General features: G+C 39.7%; 1 protein-coding gene across 1 annotated transcript in view; it reads right to left on the reverse strand.

Annotated features, from left to right (window-relative positions):
• Positions 1–13,255, reverse strand: part of carmil3 (capping protein regulator and myosin 1 linker 3) — a 52,018-nt gene extending 38,763 nt beyond the window's left edge. The window contains exons 1-5 of the mRNA XM_058395777.1: positions 12,781–13,255; positions 10,984–11,078; positions 635–685; positions 485–544; positions 271–392 (exon numbers count right to left, since the gene is read on the reverse strand). Of these exons, the coding sequence (XP_058251760.1) occupies positions 271–392; positions 485–544; positions 635–685; positions 10,984–11,078; positions 12,781–12,838 (386 nt within the window). The 5' untranslated portion in view covers positions 12,839–13,255. The remainder of the gene's footprint in view (positions 1–270; positions 393–484; positions 545–634; positions 686–10,983; positions 11,079–12,780) is intronic.
• Positions 13,256–15,940: the final 2,685 nt, after the last annotated feature.

Consider the following 15,940-nt stretch of genomic DNA (forward strand, 5'->3'; position numbering starts at 1 on the left):
TGTGCTTAAGCAGTAGAACTTCGAACAAAAATGTGGGATGGAAAATACGGACCAACATTTTTTTTTTTTTCACTGTCAATTCACATTTTAATCATAACTTGTATGACAGATAGCAAGGCTTTCAATTCCATATTTTGAGTTGCCCACATTAATTCAGTGGTACTAATTAATTTAGCATAAATGTCTACATGTATAGTGTGAACGATGTCACATGTTGTTTTGTATATATATATATACATACACACTACCCTTTTTTCCCCAAACACTCACACGCAGAGGGAATTGTTGAAGATACGTGAGAGCGTGAAGTTGATGTGGCCGAGCAGCTGGTCCATGTGTTCACTCGACTGTAGCCTGAAGACGTAGGTGGACTTGTCCGTCTCTATGACGACCTGAGAGAAAGCCACAAACACAAAGTGCTAGCTTGTAAAGAGAAACACAAACTCATATATTAAATGTGTTCGATTTGCAGACTAGCCCTTACCTGGTTCTCTGGATGAGGGCTTATAGCACGAATCTCCAGGTAGTTAAATGTTTGCTCTACCTATGAGTACAATAATCATGAAATGAAACCATTTTAGACATGACCTACAGAGAAGTATATTTTAATAGTGTTTCATAGATGCTACATCACCTTGGTTGGTAATTTTGGAGCCATGAGGTAAAGCCGCCATGTAGCCAACACCTGAAACATATTTGTAATAGATACGTTTCACATTCAGTGTATTATTTTAACCATGACAACCTAGTAACTTTACTGATATACATTGATGTTACATATGTAAGGAACAAAACTCTTAATCAACAATGTGGTGTTGATTATTTTTCTAATAACAATTTCCTTCATGCATTTACAGTTACATCTGCTGTTGTCCACAAACCAAACTACTTTCTGTTACTGCTTCCTGTTCTCTCTCTCTCTCTCTCTCTCTCTCTCTCTCAGTGTCAATTACACAGCTTTGACACCGAAATCCCCGTCCTTAAATGTGACCTCAACATTTCCTTTAAGAAAAAGTTCACCATATCATCGCAAATTTGAAATGAGTTTATTACAGAACGAGTGCATTGATATAAACAGATTCCAAGCCTTCTGCTTGGTTTATTCTTTCATACTAAAATGCTAAGCGAAGGGCTTGATGATCAAAAAGACACTTCCGCCTTCAAAGTAATAAAAATCCCCCAGAAGATTAATACGGGTCGAAGCGAGTCAAAGCGACTGAGTCAGATCTACACATAAATTAGGAATAGTCCAAATTACCTTGTCAGTAGAAGGTGTCTATTAAATAAAAAGGATTTAATTAACTAGGCTTAATTAGCTTTCTGAAAACCAGCCAAAAGAAATGCTTATCCCTGGATTTATGCTTCTGCCCAAGCCCTTTTTTTATTCATATTATTCTCCACCTACACTTCTATTCCAACACCATGTAGCAATATCCGATTATCGCTACAATACTGATAGCTTTTTAATCTGTCACGTTAGTTCAAAATACCACGAGAAATCCAAAACGCTGTCTAGTACTATGAATTATTTATGTATTGTGGATTCCAAAATCAATTGCATCTATCTGTACCTGAAAGCCCTATCTCAGTTCAGGATATTGACAAAAAAAAAATTAAAGAATATCATCATACCTGGTAATGTGAAACAAAAAAAAAAACTCGTAATAAGTAAAAAAATATCATGTTATGCTAATGTTCTCAGACATAAACTGCATCCTGAACAGGTCCTGAATAGTGATTCCTGGATAGACTGGAAATTAGCCAAACAGCCAACGAAGGTGAGAGATGGATAAACTAAATATTTTAGTTGTGTAAGATAGTTGAGTTGAGTTTCAACTCTATCAAATCTTACTGATTAGCATAAGTCAAAACATCTGCACTCAACCTCCCCCGTTCCTCATCTGCCATTCTCCACTCAAGCGTCCTTCCTTCTTCTACTTCCTTTCTCTATTCAGTTTTTTTTACTATTATATTCTTCCACTGAGCCTTCCTCTGCAGCATCGCACTTTTCTTTTCCTACACCTCTCCCCCTCCGCCTGCTTCATTTTCACAGATGTAAAGAGTAAAGTATAAAAATATCTTTCTTCTGACAGAACCTCTTCAGAAAAATCCCTGATATGGAAGAAGCTTAAAGTACAATAGAAAAGTTTAGAACAAATTAGCTGAGACACTGAGCGTCTGCTATACAAATAAAAGTGAACGGTCTGACAATACTGTACACAGGATCATTTAAACATTTAGATTCTTTTGTTTTTTCATTCATTTTTTTTTTTGCAGTTTGTGTCCATTAATTGAGATTCTATGAAATGCAAAAGGTGCAATATAGTGGTCCACAAGTTTCTGTTTCAGTTCCTGCATTGTTCTCCTCTTATATCCTACGGACACGTAACTTGCAAATGTATTGTTGGCAGTCATGTCTTCGCTGATTATACATAATTATATATAATTATCTCTTTGCCAACATTCAGCAGTACAGCTATGCAGAATGGAAGATTTCTTTCTCCATTCATCCAGCCATCTATTTTCTGAACCTTTTGTCCTATGCAGGATCACAGGGGGACTAGGGCCTAGAGTTCCCAGGGAACTCTGGGAAACAAGGAAGGGGACACCCTGGACAGGGTGCCAACCTATTGCAAGGCTCAATCGCACACTGATTCACACACTAAAGACAATTTAGAGGCTACAGTGTATGGCTTTGGACTGGGTAATGAAAGCAGAGTACCAAGGGGAAACCCCCTGCTGTATAGGGAAAACATGCAAGGACAGGGAAACTGCCAACCTTGGAAGTGTGAACAAACCTGCTAAGCCACTGTATTCCTGACTCCTTTCTCCTAAGCATCTCAATATGATGACGGTGAAACCAAAATTACAAACTAGAGGCTTTGAAACACAACTAAATTAGAATTTTCTAACTTTACAGGATAACTAAACCATTATGTAAACCTTACATGCTACAACCCCACCCCACCCACCACTATCAATTTTCTCCACAGTTTGGTCCCTTGCTAATTTCGACCCACCAGCCGACTCTCTCCTTTTATGCAAAGTCTACCATCTGAGACCTTCAAGCTAAGTAAATCTTCAAACTGAGTTCAAACTGAGTAGCAAAGTTTGGAGAAAAGTGCCTCTTCCGCATACACAAGCTTGCAGATGCCCACGATTGGCTAGTGTCTTTGTGATTACCAGGGGAGCATGAGTATTGGTTCCTTGCTACAAATGCCTGTGGCACGATGGTCCGAATTCCAACTCAGGATTTGAACTCGGATTTGAAGTCGATTCGGTATCATTATTCTAAAGAGAAAAAAAAAAACATCACCAATTTTTTGTAAACGGACATTGAAAAAAAGACCCTCCCTATAAGATCAGTACAATAACATTGCATATTTAATCAGTTTTACAGCTATGCATAGCCTTCTTGCTATTCCCTTTCTCTATTCATTTCTCCTTGCCATTTTGTGTTCTCTTCTGTCATTTTCAGCTCCTCAGGTCCTCTATCTAATGATTCAGTAATGGCTCCCCAGCGAGAGAAGCAGCCACATGATAGAGAATCACTAAGAATCCTGTTAATAAAGACTTCCGCTTTCCCTTTCCGTTCTTCTATGTGTTTTGTCAATTCATCTGCTAGTTGTAGCATGATGGTGGGATAGAGAGAGTGGATGTAAAATTGGGTGTGTACTGTAAGTCTCATACCGCTTAAGACAACAAGTCCTGTAAGGAATCCCAGAAAGGCAAAAAAAAAAAAAAAAAAAACCCTCTCCAAAACACCAACCTGTTATTGAGATTTTCACCCTTGTCAAGGCTTTGACAGGTCCAAAGAAAAAAAGGACTGCAATGATGACAAAGTACAACAGAGAAAGAGATGAAAACTGCCTCAGAAAACCTCAGCGGCTAAACAGATACATTAATTATTAATGTGCCATGTTGTGCTTGAAGTGATGTACTACAGTAAATCTGTGCGCAGCTGCATAAAACAAGTGTACAGGGAGCACTGAAGCAGAGCAACTGCAGTTGATTGTATGGAACAATGCAGCACAAAATTGAGAAATTTAATCAATTTTTCCTGCAATATTGCAATTTGCAGGAATTCATAACAAAATCTTGAATAAGCATATAATGATCTACTATTTATTAGGACTCCTTAAACTCATTTAAAGCCCAAGGGGGCAATCTCATCAGGACACTGCAGATTTGAACCTGCTACTAGAATTATAAGACTGTCCTGTGCTCATCCCAGGCCTCCTCTTCACAATACTCTTATGCTCAACATACTTCCAAAAAACACAGTACTGTTCTTCAACAGCATAATGCCATGATTTATAAGTCTGCGATCCACTTTCACCCAAAAGATGCCTGGTTACCTTTTGAATCTGGTTTCTCTCAAGGTTTATTTCTCATATTGCCTCAGGAGATTTGTCACTGGCTTGCTCATTAAGAAACACACCATCTGGATTTCTTGTTGTTGGTATTGTTATAGTTAAATGCACAATAGTATAAAATAACAAAACTGAATTGATTTCACCTACATCCAAGATATTTGTACTTGCAGAGAACAGAGCAGAATGCAGTTTGTTGATTCTGACATTCAAAGAGGATCCTAAAAGGTTTTGCTCACTGAGGAAGCCATTGAAAATGTAGAGAGAGACAAAGAGAAGGAGAAAGCAATAGATGACTCTGGTGATAGGGCTTAATGCCCCGTATCATGGGCAAAGAGCTTTCAGTATTGACCTGTAAATCACTGTACCATGACGAACTGCTGACTTCAAAGGAAGATACAGAGATAGAGAGAAAGAAATAATGAATGAGAGGAAGAGGGGAGACTTGGACAGTAGGGGCAAGTGCAAAGCAGCGTGAGACATGAGTTCATTAGCTGTCTACACTTCAAAGATAGAATTCAAATGATGCCAAAAAACTCGCAGGAGACTGCATGACCTGGGCAGAGCTCAGCAACCTGAAATCTTTCTTTTCGCTGAAATCTTTTCGCTCTCCGTATTTGACACAAGCCTCAGGACCTCAACCAAGCTGGTAATCAACCTACCAATAAGCACTAGAGTTTCCATCCGCTAGTTTCAATTCAAATTTAAATGCTGGACAGGGCTACCTGAAAAAAGACACTAAAAGTCTTCCACAATCCTGTATTTTACAGTAGGTCAAGCTGGTCAGTGTAGAGCTATCAATGTAGCAGACAGTAATGGAGGCTGAGAAAACCCCAATACATGCAGTTTACATGCATCACCACCATGTGTAAAGTCACAAACAAAACCCACAGATTACAAATACACTATAGTCAAAAGTGAACATCACACCCATATGTGACCCTTCCACAAACTGTAGAAAGCACACAGTTTTCTAGAACAGGGATATCCAATCTTATCCAGAAAGAGCTGGCGTAGGTGCAGGTTTTCATTCAAACCCAGCAGAAACCACACCTGACCCTACAGAAAGCCAGGATCAACTAATGTAAAAAAAAACAAAAAAAAAAAACACGTGGTGAGACGTGGCTCTTGAGCGACTAGAATGAAAACTTGCACCCCACTGACCCTTTGCAGATAAAACTGGGCATCCCTGGTCTAGAATGTCTTTGTGTGCTGTATAATTGCAGTATCCCTTTACCAGATCTAAGGGGTCCCAAAGCAGTTCCACCGTGACAGTGGCCCTGTGCTGCCATTGAAGTCATGGTTAGCTATGGTTTTCATGGAAGAACTCAAGTGTCCTGCACAAAGTCTTGACTTTAATCCAACTGAACACCTTGGGAATGAATTAGGACTTCACCTACTCACCATCAAGTGCCTCGTATCATTAACTCTTTACTTGCTAAATGGGCAAATCCACACAGCCACACTCCAAAATATATAGGAAAGCCTTCCCAGAAGATTGGAGATTATTATAACATCCAGGGGGGACTAAATCTAGAGTGGCTGTTCAACAAGCACACATGGATTTGATGGCCAGGTGTCCCTAAGCTTTTGGCCATTAAAAGTATGGCCAAATGTTTCAGTGGCACCATAGAATCCCTGTCCTGGAAAGACTGGTCATGAAGTGGGAATACAACATGATACGCCAGTCTATTACAGGGAACCATACATATAGATGGTAACACCTGGGGTAACTTACAGTAAACCTTGTAGTTATTATAGTTCAAGTTTTGAATGTATTCCCACTGTCTGCATTGGTTTCCACCAGGTTCTCCAGTTTCCTCAACCTTTCAAAAACATCAACTGGACACTCTTAATTGCTCCATGTGTATATGTACATATATGTCATGCCAAAGAGTTTGAGGTATGTAGAAGGAACTACAGGTACTTCTTGTCAAACTTGATCAACACAAACAGGTCCACAAACAAGACCATATTTAGTGAGACCAGTGCCCATGACCAAGATTATATAAAGGTTATATAGAGGTTAACAACAAAAGATAAAAAGGTACCTCTTACTACAATAAAGCTGCAAATATACCATTTCCATGCAGCTGCTACATGACTAGCATTGTTTACCTTGTTTGTTACCTAATATCACAATATCAAAGAACATTTGGTAGGCTTGGTTCAGTTTGTCTGAACCATTAATATTTAGTGGCACAAGAATTTCACCGGGTCTATTTGCTCAGGTCAAGGAGCACAGGCTTTTTTTTTTTATAAGATAGTGTTATTCCAATGTGGCTAATAAATGTAATGCCCACATAAAGGGATTAGACCTTCTTTGTCAATTTGAACTAAAGCACAGTGACCTGAATGAAAATTTAGCCGAACTGAATAAAAGAAACGGACTGAGAGACAATGCAGAATAAAAAGCCAAAAATGTTCAAAATCAGACTGTTCACAGCTGCCACCAAGCCCCTAGGATAAGGGATGGGGACAAGACAACCAGCCATTGAGGTGACAAGTAGCCTAGAGGGACACATCAGATCACACTGTGCCCCCCTAACCTTTCTGCTCCCATCCTTTTCCTTGTTCTCTTTCTGTCTCTTATACACTCCAGGGGTCACAGCTGTTGCATCAGATCTGTCTCAACCGGAATTAACTTTCTACCCTTTACCAGTGCTTTCATTCCAAAGCTGATCAAATCCAATAGCTACCCTCACATTCAAACAAAGCTACATACGTGCCTGAAATGTTTACAACCCCACTTTCTTATAATAGCCAAGCAACCTGGCCTGCGTATCAGTTTCCATCCATGTGTTTTCGTGGAAATTTGTGTTTAAGACAACCAGAATGCAAATACCAGAATTCTGAAAGAAAACAAATAACACAAATCCCTTTATTAAGATGAAAATGTTATAAACTTAAATGGCTAAAACAGCATGCTACCACTTATTTGTATGCCACATTAATATGCCATATAACTATTGCTAACACATTTTCAGTTTTTATAGCCACTTAGTTAAGTTTAATTCCCCTGAAAATTTACAGTTTTAGAGTGTTGAAATGTACAAATAAACATTTGTTAGTTGAATAAGTATTCATTTCTGGGTCGATACTTGAAAGAATCACCTTTGGCAGTAAGTCTTCTGGGATATATCTCAATCAGCTTTGCACATCTGGATTCTGATATTTTTGCCAATTTTTCTGGATTTTTAATCAGATTGGTCTGGGCTTTCATTGGGCCATTCTAACAAATTCACCAGTCCACTGCAGCTTTGGCAGTATGCTTAATGGTTGTTGTCCTGTTGGAAGACAGCCACCGTCTTTTTCAGACTGGAAAAGGTCTTCATCTAGGATTTTCCTGTATTTGGCGCCATCCTTCTTTCCTTTAACCCTAACAGGTTTCCTAGTTCCTATTGGTGATAAGTATCCTCCCAGCATGATACCACCACCACCACCATGCTTCACTGTAGGAATGGTGATTCAGTCTGACAAACTTTTTGTTTTGATCTTCTGAGTCCAGACAACCTTTTTCCACATTTACCAAGATCATGCATTTTGGCATACAAACTCCAAACCGAATTTATATGGCCTATGTTAATAAAGGCATTTGTCTCGCCATTATTCAATATATCCAGCTTTGTAGAGTGTCCCTGCTTTGGTTGTGAACAGCTTCACCATAAGGGCCGAGCTCTCTTCAACACGAAGGTACCAAGTTGTACACTATAAAATATGAAACATTTCAAGGAGGTGAACACTTATGCAGAACACTATAGTATGGTACTTTTGCCAACATGTCTTGACTGCGTTAACCTGATGTTTATTTCCTTCTCTTTTAAATTTGCTTACATGTCGACTACTCTGAGAAAGTATCATCAGGGTCACGGGGAATGTGAAGCTTATCCTAAGGGACAAGGCAGGGGACACACTGGACAGGGTGCCAAACCATCACCTTCTAACACTCACACACCCCAGGGAATTTAAAGATGTCTTTGTATGAGTGGGAAACCGGAGTATACAGACCCCTCAAGCAGTACATCATGCGAACTTCAACTCACACAGAGTGGAGGCACAAATTGAACCCCCGAACCAAGAATTGCAAGGCAACCATTAAGCCTTTGTGCCCCTCAAGCCTGACATAAGATGTTGTTGTTGTCCTTCGGCTGCTCCTTATTCGGGGTCACCACAGAGCATCATCCAATCTGCATATTTTGATTTGGCACATATTTTACTCTGGATGCCCTTCCTGATGCAACCCTCCCATTTTATCTGGGCTTGGGACCGGCACAGAGAGTTGACCCTTCAGTGGCTGGGTTGAATCAAGTGGTGACGGATCATGCCACTGGACCACCAGGGATCCCATCAGAATATAAATTTTATATTATTTGGATATCTCCCAGCTTTCTGGTTCATTTTAGTGTTAAGCTAAAAAATGGTTTCAGGATGAAGATATCTAAGATGGCTGAAACATTTAGCTACAGAGAAATTCATTTCTAACCAATGCCATTACTTACAAATGAAGAACTGGGTGCAGTGTTCTGCATGTATTTGCAGTGTGCAGTTATATCTATATATAGATTTTTGGTAAAATAAACACCCAAAACATGATAACTCCATTAGCTTGTAGCTCTGATGCAAAGCCTTTTTGATGAGAGGAAAATTCTGTTCTATTATTTCATATCACTGTTTCTTTAATTAGGGGAAATACAGTCTTACAGGACAACTTGGCCTTGGCAGAAATTCTCTCCGCAGCAATTTTTCGGGGTGAATCTCTGTGCAACAAAGCAGAAAATGCTAGCACAAGAGGGTTGTCACACCACTCACTGTAGCAATCACAGCCTCTAATTGAGCTGTTATAAGATGTGAAAGTGTGGGATGAGACACCGGAGGAAATGAGAAAGAAACGGAATGGGATAAATAATTGAAGGGAGAAAGAGACAAGGCAGCAATCATAACCTCTAGTTCCCTCTATACCTTCATATCTTCATATATCTGTCTCTTTTTCTTCCTTGTTCTGACGTGTGCCAGTTGGCTAAAAACTCTCTGTTCTCTTCCTCTCTGGCACCATTCCACTGAGTTGGGAGTTGGCACCAAGTGTCTAGGATAGGAATATCTGGACTGTTTCGACCATGTGTAGACATTTCTTTTTGTTTGAGGTTAAGGTTCGAATTAAGTTTAGACATAACATAAGACTAATTAGCCACATTAATATTTATGTCAGTGGGGGATCTTCATAAGAAGTAAGACAAAGGCGTGTGTGTGTGTGTGTGTGTGCATGACAAGATCTTTCAGACCAAATTTTTCAGCGTGACCTGGAGCCCTGTGTTGACGTCTCCAGTACACATGTCTCACACACAGATTTCCCCTTGGAGACAAGGAGAAAGGGTGGCAGACAGGGTGGAACGCCCACATCAAACAGACTGTGTGTGCATGTGTGTCTCTGTGTGTTCCTCAGAAGACACGCAATAGGCCCAAATTTCGCTTTGTATTAAACAGCAAAGACACAAAATACTGAAAAGGCAACCCTTAAAGTTACAAACAAAAGAGCAGGGAAGAAGAAAAAGAAATGCAAAGAGAGTTCCGAGGAAGAGAAAACGAGACAGAGACAGAGTGAACGAGACAGTCGATGAGAAGAAGGTCTAACAGAAAGTTCGAACGATGCGGAAATGAAGATGGACAGTCAAACAAATGTGAACGAATTCGAAAGACGACAGGAAACTAGACAATGTATTACGGTTCAATTTTACAAGCTGATCACTAATCAATAATATTCTGTATGTGTATACGTTGTGTTTGGCAACAACACCACAGAGAAAAGGCATCAAAATATGAGATGTTATACATTCTGACATGCTTTTCTGCTCATCACGGCTGTAAAGAGTGATGACATATGGGCTGACAGGATGTTAATGTTACCACCCTAAAGGTGATTTATTTTTATTTTATTTCTTACATACACTATGATTTAGGCAATTTATCATAATGTTAAAATCCATCACACTTAAATTTGTAAAAGGATAATAAAGCCTGCTACACTGACCAGCCATAACATTATGACCAGCTGCCTAATATTGTGTTGGTCCCCCTTTTGCAGCCAAAATGCAACAAACTGTGATGCGTGGTGCATTCTGACACCTTTCTGTCAGAACCAGCATTAACTTCTTCAGCAGTTTGAGCAACAGTAGCCCGTCTGTTGGATCGGATCACACGGGCCAGCCTTCGCTTCCAACGTACATCAATGAGCCTTGACCGCCCATGACCCTGTCACCAGTTCACCACTGTTCCTTCCTTGGACCACTTTTGATAGATACTGACCACTGCAGACCGGGAACACCCCACAAGAGCTGCAGTTTTGGAGATGCTCTGATCCAGTGGTCTAGCCATCACAATTTGGCCCTTCGTCAAACTCGCTCAAATCCTTACACTTGTCCATTTTTCCTGCTTCTAACATCAACTTTGAGGACAAAATGTTCACTTGCTGCCTAATATATCCCACCCACTAACAGGGGCCATGATGAGGGGATAATCTTGTCCATGGTCATAATGTTATGCCTGGTCGGTGTGTACTACAATGTCATTATACATTTTATATCAGTTCAAGAACATCATGAATATAATAACCTACCAAAACCCTATCTTCTGATTTCCCATTCTTGCTTTCCACTTTGATGGCTTGTGCAAACTTGATGGACGGTTTGTCAATCACCCTCTTGATGCTCTCTGTGAACAAGGGAAGCAGTACGTCAATAGGCAAAAAAGCACGTTTAAAAAAAAACAAAAACACTCCATCTCTTCGTTTAGAATATTGTTTTGTGCTACACATTGCTTTACCACCACAGAGACGCACTCCCACACACTTCACACACCACACCACACCATGTCCAGGCTCTATTACTCCTCTGATATAAAAACTGCAGCAGGATGATTCATATCGCTTGAGATCTGGCTGTAAATATATCTTTAAAAAGTTGAGGGAGGGAAAAAAACCCAGCGTTCATTGAATTCATGTCACATTTAATATACCATTCACTCGTCTTCATAGTCAGCGATGCGTTCTGGACCTGGGAGAACATGGATGGTGGGGGGGGGGACAACTAGGACAAACAGATAATTCATTCGTAATCAACTTTAAAACAGAATCACTAATTAAAGCTGGTCGTTCCTGTGGACAGCCGGGACATCAAGGCCTGGACCTCAGCATATGTTCCACACAGAGAGAGAGAGAGAGAGAGAGAGAGAGAGAGAGAGAGAGAGAGAGAGAAAGACAGAGAGAAAGATTCAGGGAGAGTTTCAAATTCCCATGAGCTCATGTTACTGTCTGTAAAGGACTTTACATCTCTGTGTGGGTTTCCTCTGGGTCCTCAGGTTTCCTCCTACCTCCCAAAAATGTGCTAGATGTAACCCAGATTATTTGCTCTAAATTACCTGCTGCTGTGAATGAGTCAGTGAGGAAATGGACTACTGTCCCATCCAGGCTGTATTCCGGCTCTGTGCCCAGTGTCTCGAGACAAATTACGGATCGAACGTGACCCTAACAATAATAAAGCGCTTACTCATCTCAGATGAAATATAAACAGAGAGCGCGAGAGAGAGAGAGAGAGAGAGAGAGAGAGAGAGAGAGAGAGCGGGAAACATTGAGAGAGAGAGAGAGAGAGAGAGAGAGAGAGAGAGAGAGAGAGAGAGAGAGAGAGAGAGAGAGGAAGCAGTAAGAGCAGACAACAGTGTGAAGACAGTGTTGTTGGTGGAGATTAATTATCACAGTAAGCCCGTCTGAGTGATTAAAACTGAGAGGTCTCCACACTGCCACCACACACTCCATGTGCCAAAGATGTGTTCACTCCATTAAAAGCGTTTGTGACTCATTGGTTTGCATGTGATGTGCCTGTGTATGGGAAATGCACACCCTGAAGATATCAGAGGATGACCTGCTTCCTCAGACATTAAATGCACACACACACACACACACACACACTCCCTGCCTGCACAACTCCAATTCCAGACACTTCAAAGGAGTGCGCCATCTCGCCCCCTCTCTCTTCCCCCTACAGACACACACTCAAAGAAAAACACTGGCATACACAAACTCACACACTTATACACACACATAAAACCGTTCATACTGAATCAACACTGCTGATTTGGTCATATTAGACAGCATCAGTGTAATGGATTGATTCAGTTACGCACGTTTAAGGCACAAGTGCAATGCCCAGTTTATTGCACGGTGCAATGTGCAGTTTAAATCCCCATAATAAACTACTTCACGAGCGTAAACATGAAAGCTCCAAAAGTCAGTCAAGTTGCAGAAGAGCGGGCACGCGCGTGACTGTCAATCACCATCCCGGAGCTATAGCGACATATCACAAGAAGTGCATCATGAATTTTTCAGTGCGTCCGGCGCGTGCATGCGGTAAATAATTACCTGTCATCTCCCGGCTCACGCTCAGGAAGCTCGCCGGTACGCTGTCTTTCGCGGCCATGTTGCGCGCGTGCTGCGCCGGAGGTCCCGCGTGCGTCTCCTCGTCCTTGGGCTTACGAACGGAGGAACGGACGGCTGCGAGTCTGAGCGTCCGGTGCTTGTGATCATATCATATCAAAGGCAGAGGAAGCGGATGCAAAAGAGTACAGGGGCATTACGACTCCCTTTACCGAGTCGATTCCTTAGATGCGAATCTAATTTCGAGTCGAATCAGTATATGTTTTGATTCACCACGAAGCGTAAGCTAGGAATGTCATTTAGGCTACTCCCTAGAATTAAAAAGGACAATTAATCGGTAGCATACCTTTCCTAGTCTCTCTGGTCTACACATTATGTAACTTTAGTCTGTATCCTTTATCTAGAAAGGTGCATGCAGTTTTCCTTTAAATCCGCCATATAACTCATTTAAAATTACACTATATCCAAGACTAGAGGTCAAAGATACATATTAAAGGAACAAAAACGTGCCCTTAAAAACTACCACACCAGCAACAAAAAAAAAAAAAGAAGCTACAGTTATGTACCTTTTTTTTTTCTTGAGTGCTGATTCAAATGAATCCAAACGAGTCACGAGCGGATTGATTCGAAAGAGTCGAATCTGTAAAGCGAGTCCTATTGCCCTTATTCGTCTTTAGTTTGGTTTATTTTAGTACTATTTATTCTGAAAGTCTTCCACCTACACTTTAATACTTTACTTAGTCTGTGTACAATTTTCTTTTCCAAGAAGCCAAAAGTGAAAAAGCTAAAAGTTTTGGCAAAACACTTCTGAAAGCATCATCCAGAAGTCAAATGGCTCTTAGCTTAATCATGAGAAGAAATCTTAAAGAAAAGAACTTAACCATCCTTAACCATTTTTAACTTTTCGTTACTCGTTATTACGATAGTTAGCACACCACAGTAAATCAGATTCCATTTTTAGATTAGATTTTCGCTAGCAGCAACTTAAGCGACCAGGCTTAGTTTTTGGCATTCACCTGAGATTATTAGCTCATAAATGTCAAGAGGTGGATTACTTTGGACTTTTATGAAAACAAGCACAATAAAACAATATAATAAAAAAATATATATACAGATCGGTATGAAAAAGCAAGCCTGGGGTTGATTTCTTTCTAGCACATACTGTAGATCTCCTAAAAGACAATTGTGTCAGGTGACTGGATCAGTGAAACACTTTCTACACAGGCTAACGTCTTTAATTTGACTAGGCTATAGTCAAGCTATTGCAGAAGATTTGTCTGTTTTGGTAGGAATGATTCAACCCTACAGAGGACATAAGGAAACTAAAAATGTCCAGGAGGCATTTCCTAAAATACCCTGTATTTCAAAAATTGGTAGCTTTATATATCTTTAGCCTCAGCTGCAGAATAGATTTGTTGCTACGTTGGCATATCACTCACAGTGTTTAGCACATCTGCAATTAGAAGCTTGATGCACTTCCAAATCACCCGTTATGAACTTTGAAAGTCTTTGCATTAATGCGAAGTGCTGACACATTTTTTTATTGACGTGTCAGCAAGCATAAAGTACAAGGGAATCTAAATATGGGGTTCATTTTTTAAAAAGAAACCAGAGATTAAGTTGATTTTTGTGGGAATTTTACTTCAACAGAGTTTCCCTTGATTACATAGTCTTAGTTTCATTTGTGGTCCTAATATTGGGGTCCCTACAATCGGGGTGTCATTTTAAAACTTATTATTATTATTATAATTATTACATTTTTCAACATTACATTTAAGAAAATGTGCATTCAAGCATTCACAAAACATCTTCAATCATCTTAGATGACAAGGTTGTGCTTTTGATGTGTCCTTTCTACTTAAGAATTTCAAGGGGAGCATGGGACATTGTGTGAATGCTGTGGAATTAAAAAGAAATTTCAGTAGCTACTTGTATAATACATGACACATTGATGTGAACATCATATGTTTTGGGTAAATATTGGCCACAATGCCATTTGTCAGAAACAGTTTGCTAACAAAATTATAATATTATTTTTTCTGAGACTAGCCTGTAATCAAGCACCATTTTACTTCTTCCCAAGAGCATTGTCTCATATAAGTTATGTCATATTAAAAAAAAAATTAATCGACTGTGTCCATTAGGCTACTTCTACTAACTGCATGTTGTAATTCCATGTCCACTGGATAAAGAGTAGATCATTCATTATTACAGTTTATCTACTCATTATATGTACATTTAACATCTTTAGAATCGGCACCGCTGCCATTAGATCCATTTTGTTTGCTCATTTTATATATTATATTTTATTATGCTCTCTTCATACCCACAGGCAGCTTGGAAGTGTTTGTGTATCAAGTTCCGTCTCTTACATCTACCCTCTAGGGTCTCTGGTGTGAAGTTGTCTAGTTGTGACAGAAAGATTTGTGTCAGTGTTGCACAGACATGTTATGCCTGCAAAGAGCTCTTCCCAGTGGAAGGCGTTGAAAAAGGGAGAATAGTTTCGAACAAAAGGTTAAGGTGGTGAAAGACAGAGACAGGGACAGCGATTATGAAGCAGAAGTATTTGGAAGTCATATTTGGTATAATGAAGCTACATGTTCTCACTTATGCTATAGCAGCCGGAGAGAGTAGTTTACCTTCCGGATTCTATTTTTCTTTCTTGGAATTGAAAAAAAAAAACAAACAAACAAAAAAACCTGACACCTTCTTCTTTTTCCCCCTTTGTAAAATAACATTAACACAATATTATTAAGTGGAGCATCTACTACAGAAGAACGTGTACATTTTAGAACGTTTGAGAATCTGACCAATCAGATCCAAGAATTCAACCGCGTGGCGCTACAATGCAATAACATGTGGAAGAAATTCATATGTTAGAGTTTTGTTTTGTTTTTAAAGCCTCTTCTGAACTATTGCAAAATCTATTCTGCCCTCTACTGTTGATTGTTTGTATGGTAGAACTGAAAATAAAATAAAAAATCACTGTAACACTGCTTCAATGGATATTTGCAAACTCAGTTACCTTTATTTTCTATTCAACATTTATTATGATCATTTTTTTTTAAATCACATAGACATATAAAGAAAACTGTCATAATAGTATAGTGTCTGTGTATATATACTGTGTGTTTTCTAATGACAA

This window comes from Hemibagrus wyckioides, linkage group LG07 (assembly GCF_019097595.1).
Source record: "Hemibagrus wyckioides isolate EC202008001 linkage group LG07, SWU_Hwy_1.0, whole genome shotgun sequence".
Lineage (NCBI taxonomy): Eukaryota > Metazoa > Chordata > Actinopteri > Siluriformes > Bagridae > Hemibagrus > Hemibagrus wyckioides.